General features: G+C 43.9%; 1 protein-coding gene across 9 annotated transcripts in view; it reads left to right on the forward strand.

Moving 5' to 3' along the window:
- Positions 1-21,326, forward strand: part of DNAH3 (dynein axonemal heavy chain 3) — a 184,430-nt gene that overhangs the window by 40,618 nt on the left and 122,486 nt on the right. For 5 of the 9 annotated variants that reach the window (XR_014785546.1, XM_084818518.1, XM_084818525.1 and 2 more), the window contains exons 1-4: positions 11,092-11,471; positions 13,073-13,174; positions 15,741-15,966; positions 18,494-18,566. Coding sequence is in view for 8 of the 9 variants with exons in the window: in XM_084818518.1 (XP_084674644.1) it covers positions 11,439-11,471; positions 13,073-13,174; positions 15,741-15,966; positions 18,494-18,566 (434 nt within the window). In the remaining variant the exon portion in view is untranslated. The other 4 variants (XM_084818521.1, XM_084818519.1, XM_084818520.1 and 1 more) reach the window with 4 other exon arrangements.

The raw sequence follows: 21,326 nt of genomic DNA on the forward strand, positions 1-21,326 counted from the left end.
TGGTGGTGGTAGCAGTAGTAACAACAACAACAACAACTGTTATTATGAGGAGGCCACCTGTCAGGGCTTCCACCCCGAATGGCAGCCTAGAAATGTTTTAAATAATAGTGCTGGTGGTAGTAGTAGTAGTAGTAACAACAACAACAACAACAACTGTTATTATGAGGAGGCCACCTGTCAGGGCTTCCACCCCGAATGGCAGCCTAGAAATGTTTTAAATAATGGTGGTGGTGGTGGTAGTAGCAGTAACAACAACAACAACTGTTATTATGAGGAGGCCCCCTGTCAGGGCTTCCACCCCGAATGGCAGCCTAGAAATGTTTTAAATCATAGTGGTGGTGGTGGTAGTAGTAGTAACAACAACAACAACAACTGTTATTATGAGGAGGCCACCTGTCAGGGCTTCCACCCCGAATGGCAGCCTAGAAATGTTTTAAATCATAGTGCTGGTGGTAGTAGTAGTAGTAGTAACAACAACAACAACAACTGTTATTATGAGGAGGCCACCTGTCAGGGCTTCCACCCCAAATGGCAGCCTAGAAATGTTTTAAATAATGGTGGTGGTGGTGGTAGTAGTAGTAACAACAACAACAACAACAACTGTTATTATGAGGAGGCCACCTGTCAGGGCTTCTACCCCGAATGGCAGCCTAGAAATGTTTTAAATCATAGTGGTGGTGGTGGTAGTAGTAGTAACAACAACAACAACAACTGTTATTATGAGGAGGCCACCTGTCAGGGCTTCTACCCCGAATGGCAGCCTAGAAATGTTTTAAATAATAGTGCTGGTGGTAGTAGTAGTAGTAGTAACAACAACAACAACAACAACAACTGTTATTATGAGGAGGCCACCTGTCAGGGCTTCTACCCCGAATGGCAGCCTAGAAATGTTTTAAATAATGGTGGTGGTGGTGGTAGTAGTAGTAACAACAACAACAACAACTGTTATTATGAGGAGGCCACCTGTCAGGGCTTCCACCCCGAATGGCAGCCTAGAAATGTTTTAAATAATAGTGCTGGTGGTAGTAGTAGTAGTAGTAGCAACAACAACAACAACTGTTATTATGAGGAGGCCACCTGTCAGGGCTTCCACCCCGAATGGCAGCCTAGAAATGTTTTAAATCATAGTGGTGGTGGTAGTGGTAGTAGTAGTAACAACAACAACAACAACAACTGTTATTATGAGGAGGCCACCTGTCAGGGCTTCTACCCCGAATGGCAGCCTAGAAATGTTTTAAATCATAGTGGTGGTGGTGGTAGTAGTAGTAACAACAGCAACTGTTATTATGAGGAGGCCACCTGTCAGGGCTTCTACCCCGAATGGCAGCCTAGAAATGTTTTAAATAATAGTGGTGGTGGTAGTAGTAGTAGTAACAGCAACAACAACAACAACTGTTATTATGAGGAGGCCACCTGTCAGGGCTTCTACCCCGAATGGCAGCCTAGAAATATTTTAAATAATAGTGGTGGTGGTGGTAGTAGTAGTAACAACAACAACAACAACTGTTATTATGAGGAGGCCACCTGTCAGAGCTTCTACCCCGAATGGCAGCCTAGAAATGTTTTAAATAATTGTGGTGGTGGTGGTAGTAGTAGTAGTAGTAACAACAACAACAACTGTTATTATGAGGAGGCCACCTGTCAGGGCTTCTACCCCGAATGGCAACCTAGAAATGTTTTAAATAATGGTGGTGGTGGTGGTAGTGGTAATAGTAGTAACAACAACAACAACAACTGTTATTATGAGGAGGCCACCTGTCAGGGCTTCCACCCCGAATGGCAGCCTAGAAATGTTTTAAATAATAGTGCTGGTGGTAGTAGTAGTAGTAGTAGCAACAACAACAACAACTGTTATTATGAGGAGGACACCTGTCAGGGCTTCCACCCCGAATGGCAGCCTAGAAATGTTTTAAATCATAGTGGTGGTGGTAGTGGTAGTAGTAACAACAACAACAACAACAACAACAACTGTTATTATGAGGAGGCCACCTGTCAGGGCTTCTACCCCGAATGGCAGCCTAGAAATGTTTTAAATAATGGTGGTGGTGGTGGTAGTAGTAGTAACAACAGCAACTGTTATTATGAGGAGGCCACCTTTCAGGGCTTCTACCCCGAATGGCAGCCTAGAAATGGATTAAATAATAGTGGTGGTGGTAGTAGTAGTAGTAGTAACAACAACAACAACAACTGTTATTATGAGGAGGCCACCTGTCAGGGCTTCTACCCCGAATGGCAGCCTAGAAATGTTTTAAATAATAGTGGTGGTGGTAGTAGTAGTAGTAACAACAACAACAACAACTGTTATTATGAGGAGGCCACCTGTCAGAGCTTCTACCCCGAATGGCAGCCTAGAAATGTTTTAAATAATTGTGGTGGTGGTGGTAGTAGTAGTAGTAGTAACAACAACAACAACTGTTATTATGAGGAGGCCACCTGTCAGGGCTTCCACCCCGAATGGCAGCCTAGAAATGTTTTAAATAATAGTTCTGGTGGTAGTAGTAGTAGTAGTAACAACAACAACTGTTATTATGAGGAGGCCACCTGTCAGGGCTTCTACCCCGAATGGCAGCCTAGAAGTGTTTTAAATAATGGTGGTGGTAATAATAATAATAACTGTTACTATGATGAGGCCACCTTTCAGGGCTTCTACCCTGAATGGCAGCCTAGAAATGTTTTAAATAATAGTGGTCGTAATAATAATAATAATCACTGTTACTATGATGAGGCCACCTTTCAGGGCTTCTACCCCAAATGGCAGCCTAGAAATGTTTTAAATAATAGCGGTAGTAATAATAATAATAACTGTTATTATGATGAGGCCACCTTTCAGGGCTTCTACCCTGAATGGCAGCCTAGAAATGTTTTAAATAATAGTGGTGGTAATAATAATAATAACTGTTATTATGATGAGGCCACTTTTCAGGGCTTCTACCCTGAATGGCGGCATAGAAATGTTTTAAATAATAGCGGTAGTAATAATAATAATAACTGTTATTATGATGAGGCCACCTTTCAGGGCTTCTACCCTGAATGGCAGCGTAGAAATGTTTGAAATAATAGTGGTGGTAATAATAATAATAACTGTTATTATGATGAGGCCACTTTTCAGGGCTTCTACCCTGAATGGCGGCATAGAAATGTTTTAAATAATAGCGGTAGTAATAATAATAATAACTGTTATTATGATGAGGCCACCTTTCAGGGCTTCTACCCTGAATGGCAGCGTAGAAATGTTTGAAATAATAGTGGTGGTAATAATAATAATAACTGTTATTATGATGAGGCCACTTTTCAGGGCTTCTACCCTGAATGGCGGCATAGAAATGTTTTAAAAAATAGCGGTAGTAATAATAATAATAATAACTGTTATTATGATGAGGCCACCTTTCAGGGCTTCTATCCTGAATGGCAGCGTAGAAATGTTTTAAATAATAGTGGTAGTAATAATATTAATAACTGTTATTATGATGAGGCCACCTTTCAGAGCTTCTACCCTGAATGGCACCCTAGAAATGTTTGAAATAATAGTGGTGGTAATAATAATAATAATAACTGTTAGTATGATGAGGCCACATTCAGGTCTTCTACCCTGAATGGCAGCCTAGAAATGTTTTAAATAATAGCGGTAGTAATAATAATAATAATAACTGTTATTCTGATGAGGCCATCTTTCAGGGCTTCTACCCTGAATGGCAGCATATAAATGTTTTAAATAATAGCGGTAGTAGTAGTAATAATAATAATAATAATAACTGTTATTATGATGAGGCCACCTTTCAGGGCTTCTACCCTGAAAGGTAGCCTAGAAATATTTTAAATAATAATACTATTAGTATTGTTGTTGTTATTACTAGGCAACCTAGAAATATCTTGACTAATAATAACAATTGTTGTTGTTGTTATTATTATTTAGATTTTTAAAGAAAATGTTATTTGCAACACAGCAGTAAGAACAAATTCGAACAAGGGGAAAATCATATAATGAAACACCAATATACATTTTCTTTTTTTCCCCTTTTCTCTTTTTTACCTTCTTTTCCCTATATCAAGGGAGGTGTTAATGATTGTTGTATTTATTATTACGTGGTGTTATGATTACTATTGCCACTATTAAGAATACAAATTCTCCCAATGTTTATTTATTACATCTGTATACTGCCCATTAGCCAAAGCCCTTGGGCTGTTCACAGAACAAAACTTTAAACCATAAAATACAATAAAACATAATGTAAAAGCTGTAAGTTCAAAACAGAACAAAACGAAGATAAAAAGGCTGCAGCAGTGCAAATATCTATAAACGCTCTAGGGGCACAATCTTATGGGGATAGGCAGCCGCCTCCAAACTCGGAGGCGACCACCTATCCAATGCAGGGCAGGAGAAGCATGGAGGGAATCGTTGGCGTTTCTCCTCCTCTGCATTTGTGGCTAGACAGCCGATTTCAGCTGTCTAGCTGAGGGAAGGCAGAGCGGGGAAGGAGGCTGCTGGACAACACATAGGATGTGCTGTACCGGCGTTTCCACCTTCCTCACCCTGAAATGCCCCGTTTTGGCCGCTCCACGCTCCTCCTCCTAGCACAGAGCACAGGGCTGTTCTGCACTGTCTGCGAGGCAGTGCGGAAGCAGGGGAAGGTCGGTTCTCTAGGAACCGACCTTGGAGCGCGGGCACCAAGGTCGGTTTCGGAAAACCAGATACCCTATGGCTGTCTAGCCGCTGACTAGCAGCTGTAGGATTGCTCCCTAACACACTATCAAAACTGAGCTGAAAGACTCAAATGTTGGGAAAATTTAAAAAAAGCTCTTAACCTGGTGTCAAAAAGACTACACCGTAGGTGCCAGGCGAGCCTCTCTGGGGAGGGCATTCTATAACAGGTGTCACTGGCAGCTTGCAAGTACAATCCCTACAAGGCAGTATTGAAACTACAAATGCTAGGTGGACTTACTAGCCAGCATTAGGTTCTAGTTGCCAGCTGTGAAGTCTAATGCCACCATGATAGATCTGATGAAATTGCTGAAGCTATATAACCGAGGGCTTATGTAGGTTGATGAACACATGAAATTTCTTTTTTACTTTTAAACTGGTTCATTCCACAGGTGCATATAAGACACAGAGAGATGGGGGGGGTGATTCCAGATGGAGTGCTCCCAAGTGCTACTACCAGCTATTACCATCTTTTCCTCAACATATTTTTTTTTCTTGCAAGGAAAAAGAAGAAGTGGTGGGAAAACACAAGAGGGTAACAAATGGAAGATGTCATCTGGACCCCACATAAAATTTCGCATTGTAGGCAGAGTGATTGCAGGATAAAAGCCTTGCCTGGAAGCACCTGGAGAGAGAGAGAGAGAGAGAGAGAGAGAGAGAATGTTTTTATTACAAATGTGTAAAACAAGGAACAAAAAATAACAAAGAGCTGTGACACTTTATAGAAGTGCAGAGCGATCCTAAGTTGGGTGGGGTGTAGGGAGTGAAGTGGCAGCAACTACAAATCCTGGCTCACAGCTGGTTTGTGGTCCAGGCTTGCTTGGCACACCTAGGGCACAATCCTATGGGGATAGGCGGCCGCCTCCGAACTTGGAGGCGACCGCCTGTTCAATGCAGGGCAGGAGAAGCACGGAGGGGATCATCCCATCCTGCTTTAGCCGTCCTGCATTTGAGGCTAGGCAGCCGATTTAGTCTGTCTAGTCGCGGGAAGGCGGAGCAGGGGAAGTGGCTGCCGGACAACACACAGGATGTGTCGTACCGGCATTTCCGCCTTCCCCGCCCCGGAATGCCCCCCGGAACACCCCATTTTCGCCGCTCTGTGCTCCTTTTCCAAGCATGGAGTGCGGGGCCTTTCTGAGCTGCCTGTGAGGCAGCATGGGAGGGGGGAAAGGTTGGTTCCCGGACACCGACATATCATATGGCCGTCTAGCCACCGACTAGCGGCCATAGGATTGCTCCCTCCAAGCCAGATTCCCAGTTTTGGACATAACGTGAAGTTATCCCTTTCCATGTTCAATTTACTTGTGCAAAGTGGGAGCGAATAGACTGCATGCACTAAGACATTGCTCATTCACACTGTGAACCAGGATTCTTGGCTTAAAGTGACGGTTGAGCATGGCCATAGTGTACAGTCTCAATTTAGCCTCTGTGCATGATGGCATAGAAAGTGATGGAGGCTGGCCAATTCATTTGGGGCACCTTTTTAGTGGATTAAATTTTTTCACTTGATTAACCGACCAGTTGGCTAAACACTGCAACCCTAACGTTTCTTGGGCCTTTAGATCAACCTGGTTTATTTCAGAGATGTATATCATGTTCTTCAAAACAATTTTCCAGAGTGACTGACATTACAAAATATAATGAATTAATAATAATAATAATAATTTATGCAAATACACAGATCAAACTCTTAATCTAAAAGGGCAGAACAGCATAATACAAAACCCACACTTAAAAAGGCTGGGAAAATAAACAGGTCTTTAGATGGTGTTCAAATGACAACAAAGTAGGTCCAGGTGAGCTTCTTGGGAGAACACTGTACAGCTGAGGTGCCCCCACTGAGAAGGCCCATTCCCTGGTTGCCAATTTGCTGTATCTGTGATGCCATGAGCAGCTGAAGGAGGGTCTCCAATAGAGATGTAAAATTTCTGGAAATTTTGTAGCCATGGAAAAAAAACCCTTTTTTCCGCCTGTTTTTTGGGGGAAAACTGAAATGAGGGAGGGGGCATTGAAAAATAAGCAATATTTATTTTTTAAGCACTCTTTAGATCTGTAAAGTCACCTTGTTACTTTAGGACAGCCTTCCCCAACCTGGCATCCTCCAGATATTTTGGACTTCAGCTCCTATTAGCCTCAGGTGGGATGGTCAGTGGTCAAGAATCCTGACCATTGTAGTCCAAAACATCTGTAGGGCACCAGGTTGAGGAAGACTGTTTTAGGAACGTAAAGCAGCCCTAATGTTCCTAAAATTATATGATGTAAAACATGGTTTGCTCATGAAATTATCATATTTGAGAACTTTAAAAAGTGAACTCAGTAAATTTGTAATTATTGTGTGAATAAAATATATGTTTAAAATGTTATATATCAAACATTATATAACGTTTTAATTTTATGAGCAAACCAAGAACAAAGCCCATTTTCTTCCATATTATGATACAGTAATTCTATTCATATGTTGGGAAACTGAGCATGACTCAGAGCATCCCAAAATGTCTATCAGTAAAAGATGCAATGGATCAATAATTTTAAATAAGAAATGGAAGAAATGACTATGCTGAGAATCTTACAGAGAAGATTAAAAACATTTTTCCTGTGGCTTCATTATTTTCAGACATTTTACATCTTTAGACTTTTTATAGAAGTCTTATTACATATTTTTAGAAATCATTTGTGGGGAAGTAAAGGCTTGCTAACAATATATCATAGAATCATAGGGTTGGAAGGGGCCTACAAGACCATCGAGCCCAACCCCCTGCTCAGTGCAGGAAGCCTGATTCCTAGGCGGTCTGCTATCCAAGTACTCAGGGCTGATCCTGCTTAGCTTACGAGATCAGGCACATCCAGCCCTTAAACACCTTGTCTTAAATTCTAAAAGAAAATTATTTCATAATCAAAAGCTGTTCAATTTTTCCATTTTTTTTTTTTGGAAAAAATGGTCCTTGGAAAATAAAACCCAGAAAGAAACTTTTTCTGATTTTTCTGTTTTTTTTTCCTGAGCTTTTGCACCTCTAGTCTCCAACAGTATCTGTGAATAGGGAGTCTCTAATAAAGATAGGTGATCCTTCACGTAGCTCAATCCCAAGCCATAACAGGCTTTAAAGGTAAGCAGTAACACTTCAACATTAGCCTGGAAAGGCCTTAAAGGTAAGCACTGACACGTCAGCATTAGGCTAGAATGGACCAGGAAACAGGGTAACTGCTTAAAGCACCGGTGAAATATCTTCTCAGCGCCCAGTCCCAGTTAACAATCTTGTGTATTCTGAACTAAGTGCAGTTTATGAACCATCTTCAAAGGCAGCCTCACAGATAGTGCATTCCAGTAGTCTAACATGGAGGTTATACCGGTGCATGGATCAGTGAAGGTAGGCTATCTCAGTCCAGAAAGGGTTGCAATTGTCTCACTGGTAGAAGGGGCCTTCTGTTCCACGAAGGCCACTTCCACCTCCCGTGACAAAGCTGGATCTAGGACTACCCCCAAATTGTCCACTTGCTCCTAGGGGGAAAACATTCCATCCAGAAGAACAACCACCAACCTGAACAGGCAAACCACCCACCAGCAGCACCTCCATCTGATCTCAGCTTTGGTTTACTGGCCTTCATCAATACACACAACTATTTTTTCCCTCTCTCCTTGAAGGGTTATATTTTCCTGCCATCCCCTGGATTTGTCACTCGTTTTTCAGCCCTATCCTGAGTTAATAATCCATCCTACCGTATCAGTATGGCTTTCGGTTGTTACAACAACTGTCCATCACAGTGCTGACTAGATGAGATCTACCCTGGAAGAAGTTGCTGTTCCAGCCAACTGCGTGGATGAGGTGGGAGGGGGGTGTTGAGCAGGGAAGGGAGAGAGGACTCATGTTGCCTAGTGACAATAATGCTGTCACCTTGGTTACCCAGGCTGAGAAGTGAAAGAGAGAGTGTCATACATAGAAGTTCTTTTCGAGCTGCAAGCAGCAATCGGGTGCAGAGACAGGTAACTAGGGCAGCAACAGGTAGAAGCGGACCCCTCTCCCCCACTGTTCCTGGCCCATTACTGTGCACCCAGTAAGAGTATTGAGAAGAGGCAGAATAAGCCTATGTTCACTTTGCTTTCTTATTGGCATCCTTGGGTTGCTTTGCTTTCCATCCCCCTTCTCTAAAAGCATGCTCACCACCATCCCACAAAGTTGGGCAAGTCAGATTTGATAGTGGGATAGTCAACTGCGAGGGAAGAAAGAATCTGAGGAGGCAACAGGCTGCAAGGAGAAAGGAAACTTGGAGAGAGAAGCAAGCAAGCAAGCAAGGAAAGGGTTTTTTAATAGCAAGCAGAGAGTGAGGGTGACAAAAAGAGACCAGGTGGAGACAGGTGGAAGTTTGGAAACTGGTGCAGACCTTTAAGAAAGTTTCTGAGTGAGATGTGATTGGTGCTGACCTTGTTTTCTTTTCAGCGCCAGATTAAAACATTCCTTTTTGCCAAGGCATTTAATATGTTACATTTTTAAAAAGTTTGTTTTTTGGTTAAATCGTTTGTATGCCTTTTGTGATTTTATTGTTGCTATTATATTGTATTTGCCATTTTATAATGTTATATATATTGACCTGGGACCCCTTGTAGATGCAAGGTGATATATAAAAATTATAAATTAACATATTTGTTCAAACTGGTCTTTCCCAAGTAAGTAGTTAATAGGTGTGTTCTGCTCTCAACAACCTCAAAGTTGCCTTAATGTCCTCAAGTTTTGATAGTGCTCTTTTTGTATATTTATTTTATTTATATCATGCCTTTCTGCCAAAAGAAATAGTACGCAAGGCGACTAACAAAATGCAGTTTAAAAACAAAATCTTAATTAAAACATAAAAAAATACATTAAAACACAACAATGTTTATATGTACTTGTATTCCACACCTTTATTGTTTGTAAGCTGCTTTTTGATGCTATATCTATGAAAAGTGGAATATATGTTGAATAAATAAGGGACTTTGTCTAGGGACCATAGGATATTTCGGATTCCCGGATCGGAGATTGGAGACAGTGCTCTGACCTCAGAGGAGGGAATCTGCTCTCCTCCTCCCTCCCCCTCCCCCTTGTAGCCGGTACAGAGAGAATCATGCCACCTCCCTCTGAGGTCAAGGGGTGTTCCAATAAGTGGGAAGGGGAGGTGACTAGAGAGGCCAGGATATGAGTTATACTGAGGCTGTCCAGCCTCCTTCCCTCCCCCTCCGAAAATCCCGGCTAGACAGGCAAAAACACCTGTCTAGCAAAAGTGCAGAGCTGGATGACGGAGAGGCAAAGATCACCTGTGCCGTGTCTCCTGCTCTGCACAGGATGATTGTAAGCTTCAGAGTTCAGAGGCATATGATCATTGGGGGCAGAAATAATAGGATGGCACCCTAAATAAATAAAGAGTGAAGTCAAAGTGGTAAAAATTTGAGTAAGGAAGGACTGAAGTGCAGTTTGGGACTTTTGTCAAGAAAAGTCAGCACGAGATGTCATTCCTTAGATGGAGGGCATGGATGTGGCAAGTAGGGGTGGATGAAAGTCCCTTACCTGTCCTCAAAGGACGTTCGCGGTGGGGGGGAGGCGCTTCGCTGCTCCCCCTGCGAAGTTCAGGCCGGGGGGGAGGCTTCCCGCCTCGCCCCGGCTGAAATTCAGGCCGGGGGGGAGGCTTCCCGCCTCGCCCCAGCCGAAATTCAGGCCGGGGAGGAGGCTTCCCGCCTCGCCCGGCCGCGAACGCGAAAGTTTTTTTTTTTTTAAACGCCCCCTGATAGGCTACGTGACGATTCACGTAGCCTATCACGGCTAGATCTGCAAAGTCAGCCGTGATAGGCTACGTCAATCGTCACGTAGCCTATCACGGGTGACTTTAAAAAAAAAGCGCGCGTACGCTAATGGCGGCCCCCATAGGGAGCCGCCATTCGCGTTCCTTATTTAGTCGCTGTAGTCTACGTAAATCTTTACGTAGACTACGGCGAAAATAAGGGCAACGCAAATAGCGTTGCCCTTACTTTCGCCGTAGTCTACGTAAATCTTTACGTAGACTACAGCGACCAAATAAGGAACGGGAATGGCGGCTCCCTATGGGGGCCGCCATTATCCGTACACACTTTTTTTTTTTTTTAAAGTCACCCGTGATAGGCTACGTGATGATTGACGTAGTCTATCACGGCTGACTTTGCAAATCTAGCCGTGATAGGCCACGTGAATCGTCACATAGCCTATCAGGGGGCTTTTTTTTTTCTTTTATTGCAATGGCGGCGGCGGCAGCCGGTCGAAAGACTGGCTGCCGCTCCCGCCCCGCTCGAACACCCGCCGAACCGCCAGCCAGACCCGCCGCCGGGAGGGACATTCGGCGAAGGTAAGTCCCATCCGGGGGGGGGGTGCGGGGTGCGGGGGGGGGTTCGGAGGATTTCTCCCCGAAACTTGTTCGGGGGGCCGAACACGTTGGCGCTCGGCCCCCCGAAGTTTCGGGGAGAAATTCTCTGCCAACCCTAGGCTTACATAGAACAAAGATGGGGAAGGCCGTTCTTTCTGGTTGGTGGACTTGGAAGGATGTTAGAAAATAGACCTGCAATACCTGAGTTGGTAGGAATTGGAAATGAACATCAGTCCTGAAATGATTTCCCACAATCACTATGCTTCCTCTAGGTGTTTAAAACAAAGTGTTAGCTAAGAATTTATTGTGAGAAGAATACTGATCTAGTTGGTACATTGGAAACAAGTCAGAAACGACTGGAGCCAAGGAAAAGCTCATAATGAATCCGAGACAGTCTGCCAAGATTGTGAGGGTAAGTGTGTGTGTGTGTGTGTGTGTGTGTGTGTGTGTGTGTGTGATTGGACTGGGTTTGGGCCTTGGGATGAAGACAATGTGCTCAAAGGGATTTGAAAACTTTGCATGAAGGCCCTTCTTTTCTGGTTAAGGGCTCCTAATGAGCCTTGCTGCTAACTTTGTAGGTTGGAAGCTTTGTGATGTTAAATATTGGTGAGACTTTCACTGTTGCAAAGTAGGCTGTCTTTAATCTGGCTAAAGTACGATAAGCTGCAAAGTATTAGTTTGGGGAATAGGCTTTTGCGGTGTTTGAGTGTGGGAAGGCTGAGCCGATTAGTTGTTAATAGCTTCTGTCTCTGCATATTGACTAGCGTCTCAGTGTTTCAACTAAAAATAAATAAATAATGGAACTGAAGCACAGGAAAAACTATGGATCGAGTAGCAGATGATGGCAAAGACCCCTGGAAAGCTGCTGCCAGTCACAGAATAATAGAGTTGGAAGGTATCTCAAAGGTCATCTATTCCAGCCTGTCGAGGCAGGAAATCCATCGTTGCCGCATCTTGGATTGGTGGCCATCCAGCCTCTGTTTAAAAACCTATAACAAAGGAAGGCCCCCCACCTTCTGAGGCAGTCTGTTCCACCTCATACCATCAGGACATTCTTCTCAAGAATAGAGAATACTGTCCTAGATGGACAAATAGTTTGATCTTGTAGAAGGCAGCTTCCTATGTATCTATGGGATTCACCATTTTATACTGCCAGTGGGAGCTCAAATGCTCAACTGTCTGTCCATCCATCCATCCATCCAGTGCTGGTTCCAGGTTTCGGAAAGCCCTTGGGCCCCATTCCGTCAGTGAGTCTACTTGGTCACCACTGTTGTCTGCTGCTACTACTCTTCCTCATTATTGTTACTACATGCTTGCTTGACAGGCAGACAGCCCATGAGCAAGTAGACAGTGGCATATACTGTTCCTCCACATTACCACCATTGTTTGGCCAGAATGAGAGGCAGGTGAATAAGGTTGCAGGGGCTCTTGATAGCGGGCCCCCTGCTAGGGTTTGGGCCCTTGGCAGGTGCCCAACTATGCTGATCCTTGCACTGGCTATGCGTCAGTCGGCATGGTCTGAAGGCACCTGATGCAGCCACCTTTCTGAAGTCAGGGTCTGGACAATGCCTGGATGGGAGACCACTTTTAAAGCTGCCCTGATTTTCATGAGATATAAATGCACTTAATAATCAGAAAGAGTTCTAATCTTATCTACTTCCCTGACATGCTAGTTGAAGGAGATAATTTTTTTCTCCCATAATACTAGAACTAGATAATACTGGATAATCATATGTGCACCTCTTTTAGAATAGTAATAAGCACTATTAAGCTTGAAAATTATTTTATCAGAGACTGAAAAGGGATCACCTTTCTGTGTGAAATTAGGTTCACGATAAACAAACAGTACAGGATTTCTCAGGTATCTTGATTATCGGTTATATACAATAACTCTGACACAGCAGTGTGATGTGGCTTCAAAATGAGCTAATACATGCACCTAGACATGCTTTGTATATCTGCCTAATATTATAGGCTTTCTGCAATTGTTACTGTCCCCCCTATTTTTCCTAGGCACAGAATGATTCTATCTATAATATGAGCCATGCCAAACGAATTCCAGAGTTACCGCCTTTGCCTCCTTTGGTTACAGTAGACCCCTCTGAACTGTATCAGGTATGTATAAGCGTATTCCGGGTTACAGCTACTAAGGGCGCAACCCTATGGGATCTGCCCTGGGTACTTGTAAGCCTCCGAACTCAGAGTATCCAATGCAGAGCGGGAGGCACGTTGCACCTCCTTCTCTGCATTTAAGTTAGACAGGTGTTTTCTCCCATCTAGTGGAGGCTTTGGGGAGTGGGAGGGGAGGAGGCTGGGGTGGCCATAGGATATGTCATATGGCTGCCGCCCTGATCTCCTCCCCACCCCCGGGAATACCCCTTTTTCCCCATCTCCATGCTTTGTTTTCCGAGTGCAGAGAGGTAACCAGCGCAGTTCTCTCCACGCCAGCTACAAGTAGGGGTGTTGGAGAAATCTGCAATGGAACCAAATGAGTTTGGATTATCATGAATCTGACCTGGGGATTCTGCTGCGGACCAACTTTCCCCCTGTTGGGTGGATTCCACGGACTTGTGGTCCATTTTTCTAACTTTCCAAAATTTGGAAAAATTTCCTTGTGGAAAAATATGCAAAATAAAAAACCCTGGCTAAAAATGTGCATTTCCCCTGTAGGCTGTAGTGTGAAAATGCGCATTTGGGGGAATTTGCACATTCTCACACATAAGATTTTGCATGAATGTGCATTTGTGCCAAAGCAAACTTGTGCAAATTCGGAAACAAAAAAAATCCCATTCCATTAATGTGTGGATGATAGAATGAAAGGTGCCTGACAAACCGTGAAACACAGAAGGAATGGATTTTACACAATCTGTACAACCCTAACAATGAGGGGGCGGGGGCAGGGGAGAGGAGACTGTTTTCCTAGCTCCAAGGTTGGAACCCTATTTCCAAACTCGGATCCAGGAAAACGAAATATCCTATGTCCCCCAGAAGCTGTCCAGGGGACATGGGATTGCTCCCTAAAGCAGCTTCAGGCATTGCTTATTGGATACAAGTGGCAATCTGAAAAAGACAGGGTAGTTGCAGATAGGTAGTTTTAGACCTTGGTCTTAATATTCTTACAGAGCGGCAGCAGGGAGGGGGGCTTTATTGGGTCTTACGGGCTTTAGAGCAGTGGGGGGAGGTGCACTTCTGAAGCACACAATTAACAGTTTTCCCCTAACCGAAATTGTAAATTCTGTGCTTTGCAGCTGCATCTACAACCATGATATGTTAGAGCAAACAAAAAGTAAACACCTAGTTTGCCAGCCCTGAAAAAAAAGAAAAAAGAATACTCTGAGCATTTGCTATTTCACATTTTAAAGTCGCGTAAATCATGGCACCAGCATGCCATGCTGGTGCCATGCTACAATAACTTGGAGTTTGCTTCTACTGCCCTGATGCTAAACATATTTTGCTGTAGAAAAGGATAATATATTTTTATAGTAAAAATAAGTGAGCATCTGTAACCATGTGCATGCCTGGCCATAAAATGTTTTTAAACCTTAGAAGAAAGAAATGATGCTGCAGTGATCAGTGCCAGCTTAGTTGGGCCCTGACATACCCATGCCATGGCAAACAGGCCATGCACTGATGCCAGGCCTGTTTGCCACTGCCCCCATCACTTGCTGATGTCTGAGTGGTCATTTGGGAGTCCACTGGACTGCAGGACCCTGGACTTTGGTAGCTGCACCACTGGTTGCCAATCAGGTTTCTAGACACTGTAGCAGGATTTATTTATTTATTTATTTTTAAAGAATGGTTTGGCCACTAGTATTTTGCTTCTACAAGAACAGTGGGTGTTGTAGATGCCCAGCAGTTCCCAGTACCTGAAATATTTTAATTAAACCGATCAAGTTTCTTTCCCTTTCTTGGTTCCCATGTGGCACCTATCCTATTAAATATAATAGAGACCTACTTTTCTTGGCAACCCCCTGCCTAAGCTACTCCCAAAGCAACCCTAAGAGGTGTTTAATGACAAAATGATGGGTATGGTATCAGATTCTGAAGAGAACAGGAGAGAACCTGCACAATGTGTTTTTGGAAGCATCTTTTGAATGTCGAGTGAGACCACAGCAGGAATTTGGCATCTGTTTCGTTATTGATAAGATTTGCCTTGTCATTCACAAAGCAGAAACCCATTGCTGGAGCTGTAATTGTGCTTTATCTCAGCTCTTCCTAATTGTTGAGATTTTTACTGTCATAATTCATGATTCAGGCATATTGTAGCTCATAGGAAAAGGCCTCTTGACTATGAAGTCCTGTGTACCTGCCTGAAAAAAATATAAAACAGTAAAAAAATATAGTGGTCAGGGATGATAGGAGTTGTAGTCCGACAGCATCTGGAAGGCCACAGATTCCCACCCCTGCTGTAAGTACAGTCAGCCATCTTAATAGTAACAAAAACAGGGGTTCTCCTTCCCAAGTTGCCTCTGGGAGATAGGTGCCCCCTCCTACAAATATTAACTGTTCACTCACCACAGTACCGTTGCATGCACTTTGCCTCAATAAGATAGTCTTGGAAAGATGAGTACAATCCTAAGCAATGCCATTGTCTGTTTTTATTACTGTGTTCCAGCTAAGATAGTCACCAGATAGCACAGTTTAATGTCTGCTATTTTTCCTCCCCCCTCCCCAATTTCAGTTAATTCAAAAGAGCAGCCATTACCCCTTTCTGATGCAGAGAGCATCCTGGACACTGGCAGCTCCGTTTAAAGAGCAGCGCTATTTCAGAAGCCCAAGCAACTCCATTGCCAATAACTACACCCTCACGGCACGTGACCTGAAGATGAAAGATCTACAGAAGATAGTCTCACCCATAAGGGCAAAGAAGACTTTTGGCTTCACAAAACAGAAAGCTGAATCTCCACGTATCCTACATGCGTATAAATGAGCTCATGCTTCTCATGTAGCACTCTGGGCATTTCTACATGAGGCTTTTATCCAGCACCTACTGGGGCTTCTGCTTCTGGATTCTTTGTGGGATTAAGATCGGCTCCTTTACACGTGCTTTTTTCTTTCTCTGCCTTTCTATGTGTTACATTATACAGCCACTAGATGGGGCTGTGGTGTAGTGGAACTGTGCAAATACACAGAGCACCATTCACGATATGCCAGATTTTCCCTGTTAAGAAAAAAAACAAGCATGGGAGAGGCCCTGGAGGATGGCAACGTTGTATAAAGGACCTGCAAACTACCATGAGTGAGCAATCATGAGTGCATGATAAAAACCTCGTGTAGAACGGTTCTCGTGGCTAGCCCAAGACATTTTGCTACCTGAGGCAAAGGGTAAGATGCACCCCCCTCCATTCCACATACAGAAGCCAACGGAACTAGTGGTTGAATCTCACATCAACACTGGCAGTGGGACAGCATCCTCCACCACACCTGAAGGCAATAAGCTAGTTTAAGAGGTGCAGGAGAGGCCATGTAGCACACACAGCTCTGTCTTCCAAGAGAGGGGAGTGGCTGGGAGGCTCAGGAGGGGGCTGTCACTGCTCCACCTGCCAGCACCTGCTACTTGAGGTGATTGCCTCACTCTGCCTAATGGTAGGGACGGCCCTGGCAACACTTCTGTTTACCTTGCTGTCTTTTACCTGGCAAGGCTGCCGAAGTGATGCTTTGCACTCTCATCGCCCCACCCCCGCCATCCAGTCTGGAGGTGGGAGGGATGGCTCCAAGATTGAGGGACCTCTCACAAAGTGCCCTCTGGTGCACCCCCTCCCATGTTGATAAGCCCTTGGTTAGCCTCTGGCCCAGCAAAACAACAGTGAACATCATTTTAAATTTCCTGCAATGTCTCCGACATAGTGTTGCTCTGGGCCATTGTGGCTTCTTTCAAGCAAGACCCTTGGCTCAGGAAGCCCAGGGGAAGTGTCAGTACTGCTTTTTGCTCTACTGTGGTCCTGGAATCTGCCCAAGGGTACTGATGCTGGGCCTGGGTGGGGTGAGATGGGGATGGAATTAAAAGTAAAGAAGCTAGAAGCGTCCAAAGCTTAACAGCTGTTTGTTTCCTAGGCTTGCCTTGTGGCTGTTTCCTTTTCAGCTGCAGCAGTTAAGTAGAGCAGTTCCTCTGTTTCACCTTAGGGCAGCCTCCTCCCCCACCCCTGTGCCCTCCAGATATGTTCTACTGCAATTCCCACTACCCCCTGGCTGGGGGATGCTGGGAGTTGTAGTCCAACGTTTCAGGAGGGCACCAGGTCAGGGGAGGCTGCCTTAGGGATAAGAGTTTTAACTGTATAAGCAAATTTAGTCTCATCAACCTGTCCTTTTCTTCCAGCCCAGCAAATTTCCAGAATCAGGGCTGGATTGGGAGAAAATAGATAAAAGCAGCTGAGTGTGGCAAGGCAGGGGAGGAGGGCAATGTTAGTTTTGTTCCCCCATGTAATCCTTTTGGTATTAAAACATAGATACCGCCACCTCAACTCCACCCCTGCTTTTTAGGCAAAGAAGCACATGTCTGGTTTGTCTCTGTCTTGAGTGTCTCTGGTCTCTGGCATTTTCCTCTGCTTTGTAGTCATCTGGATAGGAACAGACAAATTGGTCAATTCTCTCTGGTTTGTGTCACTTTCACACATGTTCACTCATGTCTGCTCTGTTTTTGCATTAATCTGTGATTTAAAAAAATCCACATGAAGATGTACACAAAGATGTACATTTAAATATGTATTTGAATATACATTTTTAAAATGTATTTTCTTTCAAAATATGCATTTGTAAGCATATCTTTCTCTCAATATATGCATTTTAAACTGCATTTTATACTTTTTTTCTGAGCCGTGAACTGCATCAGAACATTTAGGAAGTGTGAAAGCAGGAGGAAAACTAACAGCACAATCCTATGCATGTTTAGACTGAAAAAAGACAGCTCTCCTTCGTTCCAGGCTGCAATTCTAGACACATTTTCCTGGGAGTAAGCCCTGTTAAACATTGGGACATCTTCTGAGTACACCAGTATAGGATTGCAGTGCAGATCCAACTCTGATCACTACACCATACTGTCTTGTTCGCTGCCACCTTCATTCAATTCATTTATTATATTTCTATACCACCCCATAGCCAAGGTTCTCTGTGCAGTTCGCAAAAATTAAAAACCATTAAAATACATTAATACCCTGTGGACAGTTTGCTCATTTAACATAGTTAGGGTGCAGTCCTATGTGTGCTGGCTAGAGGATGCTAGGAGTTGTAGGACTTTTTTCTGTCTAAACATGCATAGGATTGTTGCCTAAGTTTGATCTGCACATTAGTCTGGAATGTGAGGAACAGGTCAGTTCATAATCAGAATTTGCAAAGATTGAATTCCTTAATCCTTCCCTAAATCTGGATTCATCTTTTTTCTTCTTTTTTCTTTTCCTTTTGTTTTGGCTGGTAGTTTTCCTTGACTGACTTTCATAGTTCCAAAAGAATATGCTCCTTCCGAGAAGAAGGTGAAACTTTCATTAAGAAGTGTTGGTGGTGAATCCGACAGGTACCGTGTAGTTATCAACTCTAAATTTATTTGACAGGTGCTGTAGTTAGGAATCTGAATGGTAGCATTTACCCCATAAGCCAGGGCTGCAGAATCTCACACCTGAGGGCCAAATCTACCCTACCTGAGACCCCAATCCCCGGAAGGCCCCACACCCTTTCCTCTAAACCATGGATCATTTGGTGGTGTCCTGGCTTTTGGGCAGTTTTTTCTTCATTTTAAAAGGCTGAAATGCCTCTCCTAAGGATTAGATCCTGGCAATAAGAGCGTTCAGCAAAAATATGCTGATGTTTTGGCCCCACCCCTTTTGCTCCACTCATCATTGGAAAGCAGCCCCCCTCCCCCCCAGAGCTTCTCTGAAAAGAAATTCAACCCTTAGGCTGAAAGAGGTTCAGGGCTTCTTCACACAGAGCTTTATCCTGCTATTGATATTAGGTACTCATGGAGGTTTGCGGGTTCTTTGTCATCCTCTAGGGCATCTCTTGCACTAAATGACCTCTATTCCATTTTTTAGAAGATGGGAGATAATGAGCTATCAAATTACAGTGCTTGAGGTCCGCTTGAGTTCGCTCTGAAGAGAAGAAAACCTGTGATAAGAGGAGCTAGTCTACAGTGGCATCTAGCGGCTGTATAATGAAACATGTGGAAGACTCAGATAAGGGGGAAAAGCAGGGGGAAGGGCGGGGAAAGGAAGCATGTGTAGAGGGAGTCCGTTGTGATCCTGCATTTAAAACAGAAGCAGAAAGCCCCATTTTAAATGTGGGATTTTAGGCTGGTGTAGAGATGCTCGTAAGCTTTAAATGCTGCCCAAAGAGGCCCAGTCTAAACTGTCTGGATCCCAGGCCAGCTGTCTGGCAAATGTGACCATATGAATTTCTGCGCCATCACATAAGAATTTCTGCACCATTTTGCCATTTCAGCTGGCCATTTTGCTGAATAATCTCCATCAAATTTTTGTGGACACTGTCATTTCCTGCGTTGTCTCAGAACAATGCTAGGTCCCTGGGCATTGTGGAAGATGTGAAATGGTAGCCAGGCTGCCAAGCAACTTGAATACAGAATGATAACACCCCACCATATTGACAATGTGACCCACTTTTCACAGAAGGAATTAGTCCTTTGCAATAACCAGCATTTTATAGAGAAATAACTACTTACCATTCTTAATGATAGTCATTGATGTATCTGTAGAGCACACAGTTGGATAGAGTAAAGAATAAAATTATAGGTTAGTGCCAAAACACGCCACACACATACACACTAGAATTTCACACAGATCAATGTGCTTGAAAATAAATTAAAATAAGCAAACAAAAGAACCCAGAAGTGGCAATACAGGACAGATTGATTTTTCCTTTTTTCAAGTGTAGACCCAGATGGGGGCTGAATCCAACAAGTGTGAGGAGGTCTGTGGGCTTTGGTGACCTGCAAACCGAGCATTCTCTTTTGCCAGTAGTGATGGCCACCAATTTGTTGTTGTTGTTGTTCAGTCGTGTCCGACTCTTCGTGACCCCATGGACCATAGCAGGCCAGGCCTTCCTGTCCTGCGCTCTCTCCTGGCGTGTGCTCAAGTCCATATTCATTGCAGCGGTGATGCTGTCTAGCCATCTCATCCTCTGCCGTCCCCTTCTCCTTTTGCCTTCAGTCTTTCCCAGCATCAGGGTCTTTTCCAGAGTTTTCTCTTCGCAGGCCACCAATTTGGATGTCTTTAAAAAGAGATTAGACAAATTCATGGAGGTTAAGGCTACTAGTCCTGATGGTTATATGCTACTTCCAGTATCTGAGGCAGTGTGCCTATATATACACCAGTTCCTGGGGATCATGATCAGGAGGGTGCTATTGCACTCATGTCCTATTTGTGGGTTTCCCACAGGCAGCTGGTTGGCCGCTCTGTGAACAGAATACTGGATGAGATGGGCCTTTGGTCTGATCCAGCAGGGCTTTTCTTACATGTTCTTATGCCTGTACTTGCACACAAATGCAGCTGTGCTCATACACAATGACCCCTCTCATGCCTTTCTATCCCATCTGACTCTTGAGTGTTTTTGTTCCTTATCTTAGTTGTGCAATTGAAACTAGGCTGGGTGGTGGACCAGTCTAGATTGTGTGTTCTATTAGTGAGGAACCAAGTTGCTTTCCCCATCTCTCTTAATTAACTTCTTCATTGCCAATGTGTCCATTGCTGGTTGAGATTGAAAGCCCCAGTCTGGTACGTGTCTCTTGAGTAAGAGAGGGAGGATGTGGGAAATACATGAGCAGCAGAATCTGCATGCTAAACATGTGCGCACAGTGTTCTGTTCCTCTTACAGCAAGTTCTGACAAGGTTGGCAGGAGATAAAACAGCTTCATTTAGCCACTAGCAGGGGTCAGTTTGGGGTTGGCTAACTCACATGGCCCAGATATGTTCCACTGGTCTCTCTACTGGGCTAAAACATTAAAGGAACCTGTGCTAGGAACAGCATAAACCCACTGTTGTCATTGGAAAATTCCCAGGCTCATGTTCATACAAGCAGTATAACTACTATTTTAAGTTCAAAAGGAGAAATAGAAACGAGGAGAAAGCAGGAATGTATATATGTCTGTTTGATAACATTTAGCATGGTGGGCATGGCTCCAAGGCAGAGCTCCGAGGCAGAGACAGATCAAAAGATTTTGGCTAACAAGACTGGAAAAGACCATTCTCTGCCTGATTTCTTGGCTAAGCTTGGGGACTATAGCTGAGTGGCCACATGCAGAAGTTTCCCACTTCCATCCCTGGCA

Source organism: Heloderma suspectum, chromosome 12 (assembly GCF_057233095.1).
Source record: "Heloderma suspectum isolate Gila_16-S chromosome 12, 16-S_ref, whole genome shotgun sequence".
NCBI lineage: Eukaryota > Metazoa > Chordata > Lepidosauria > Squamata > Helodermatidae > Heloderma > Heloderma suspectum.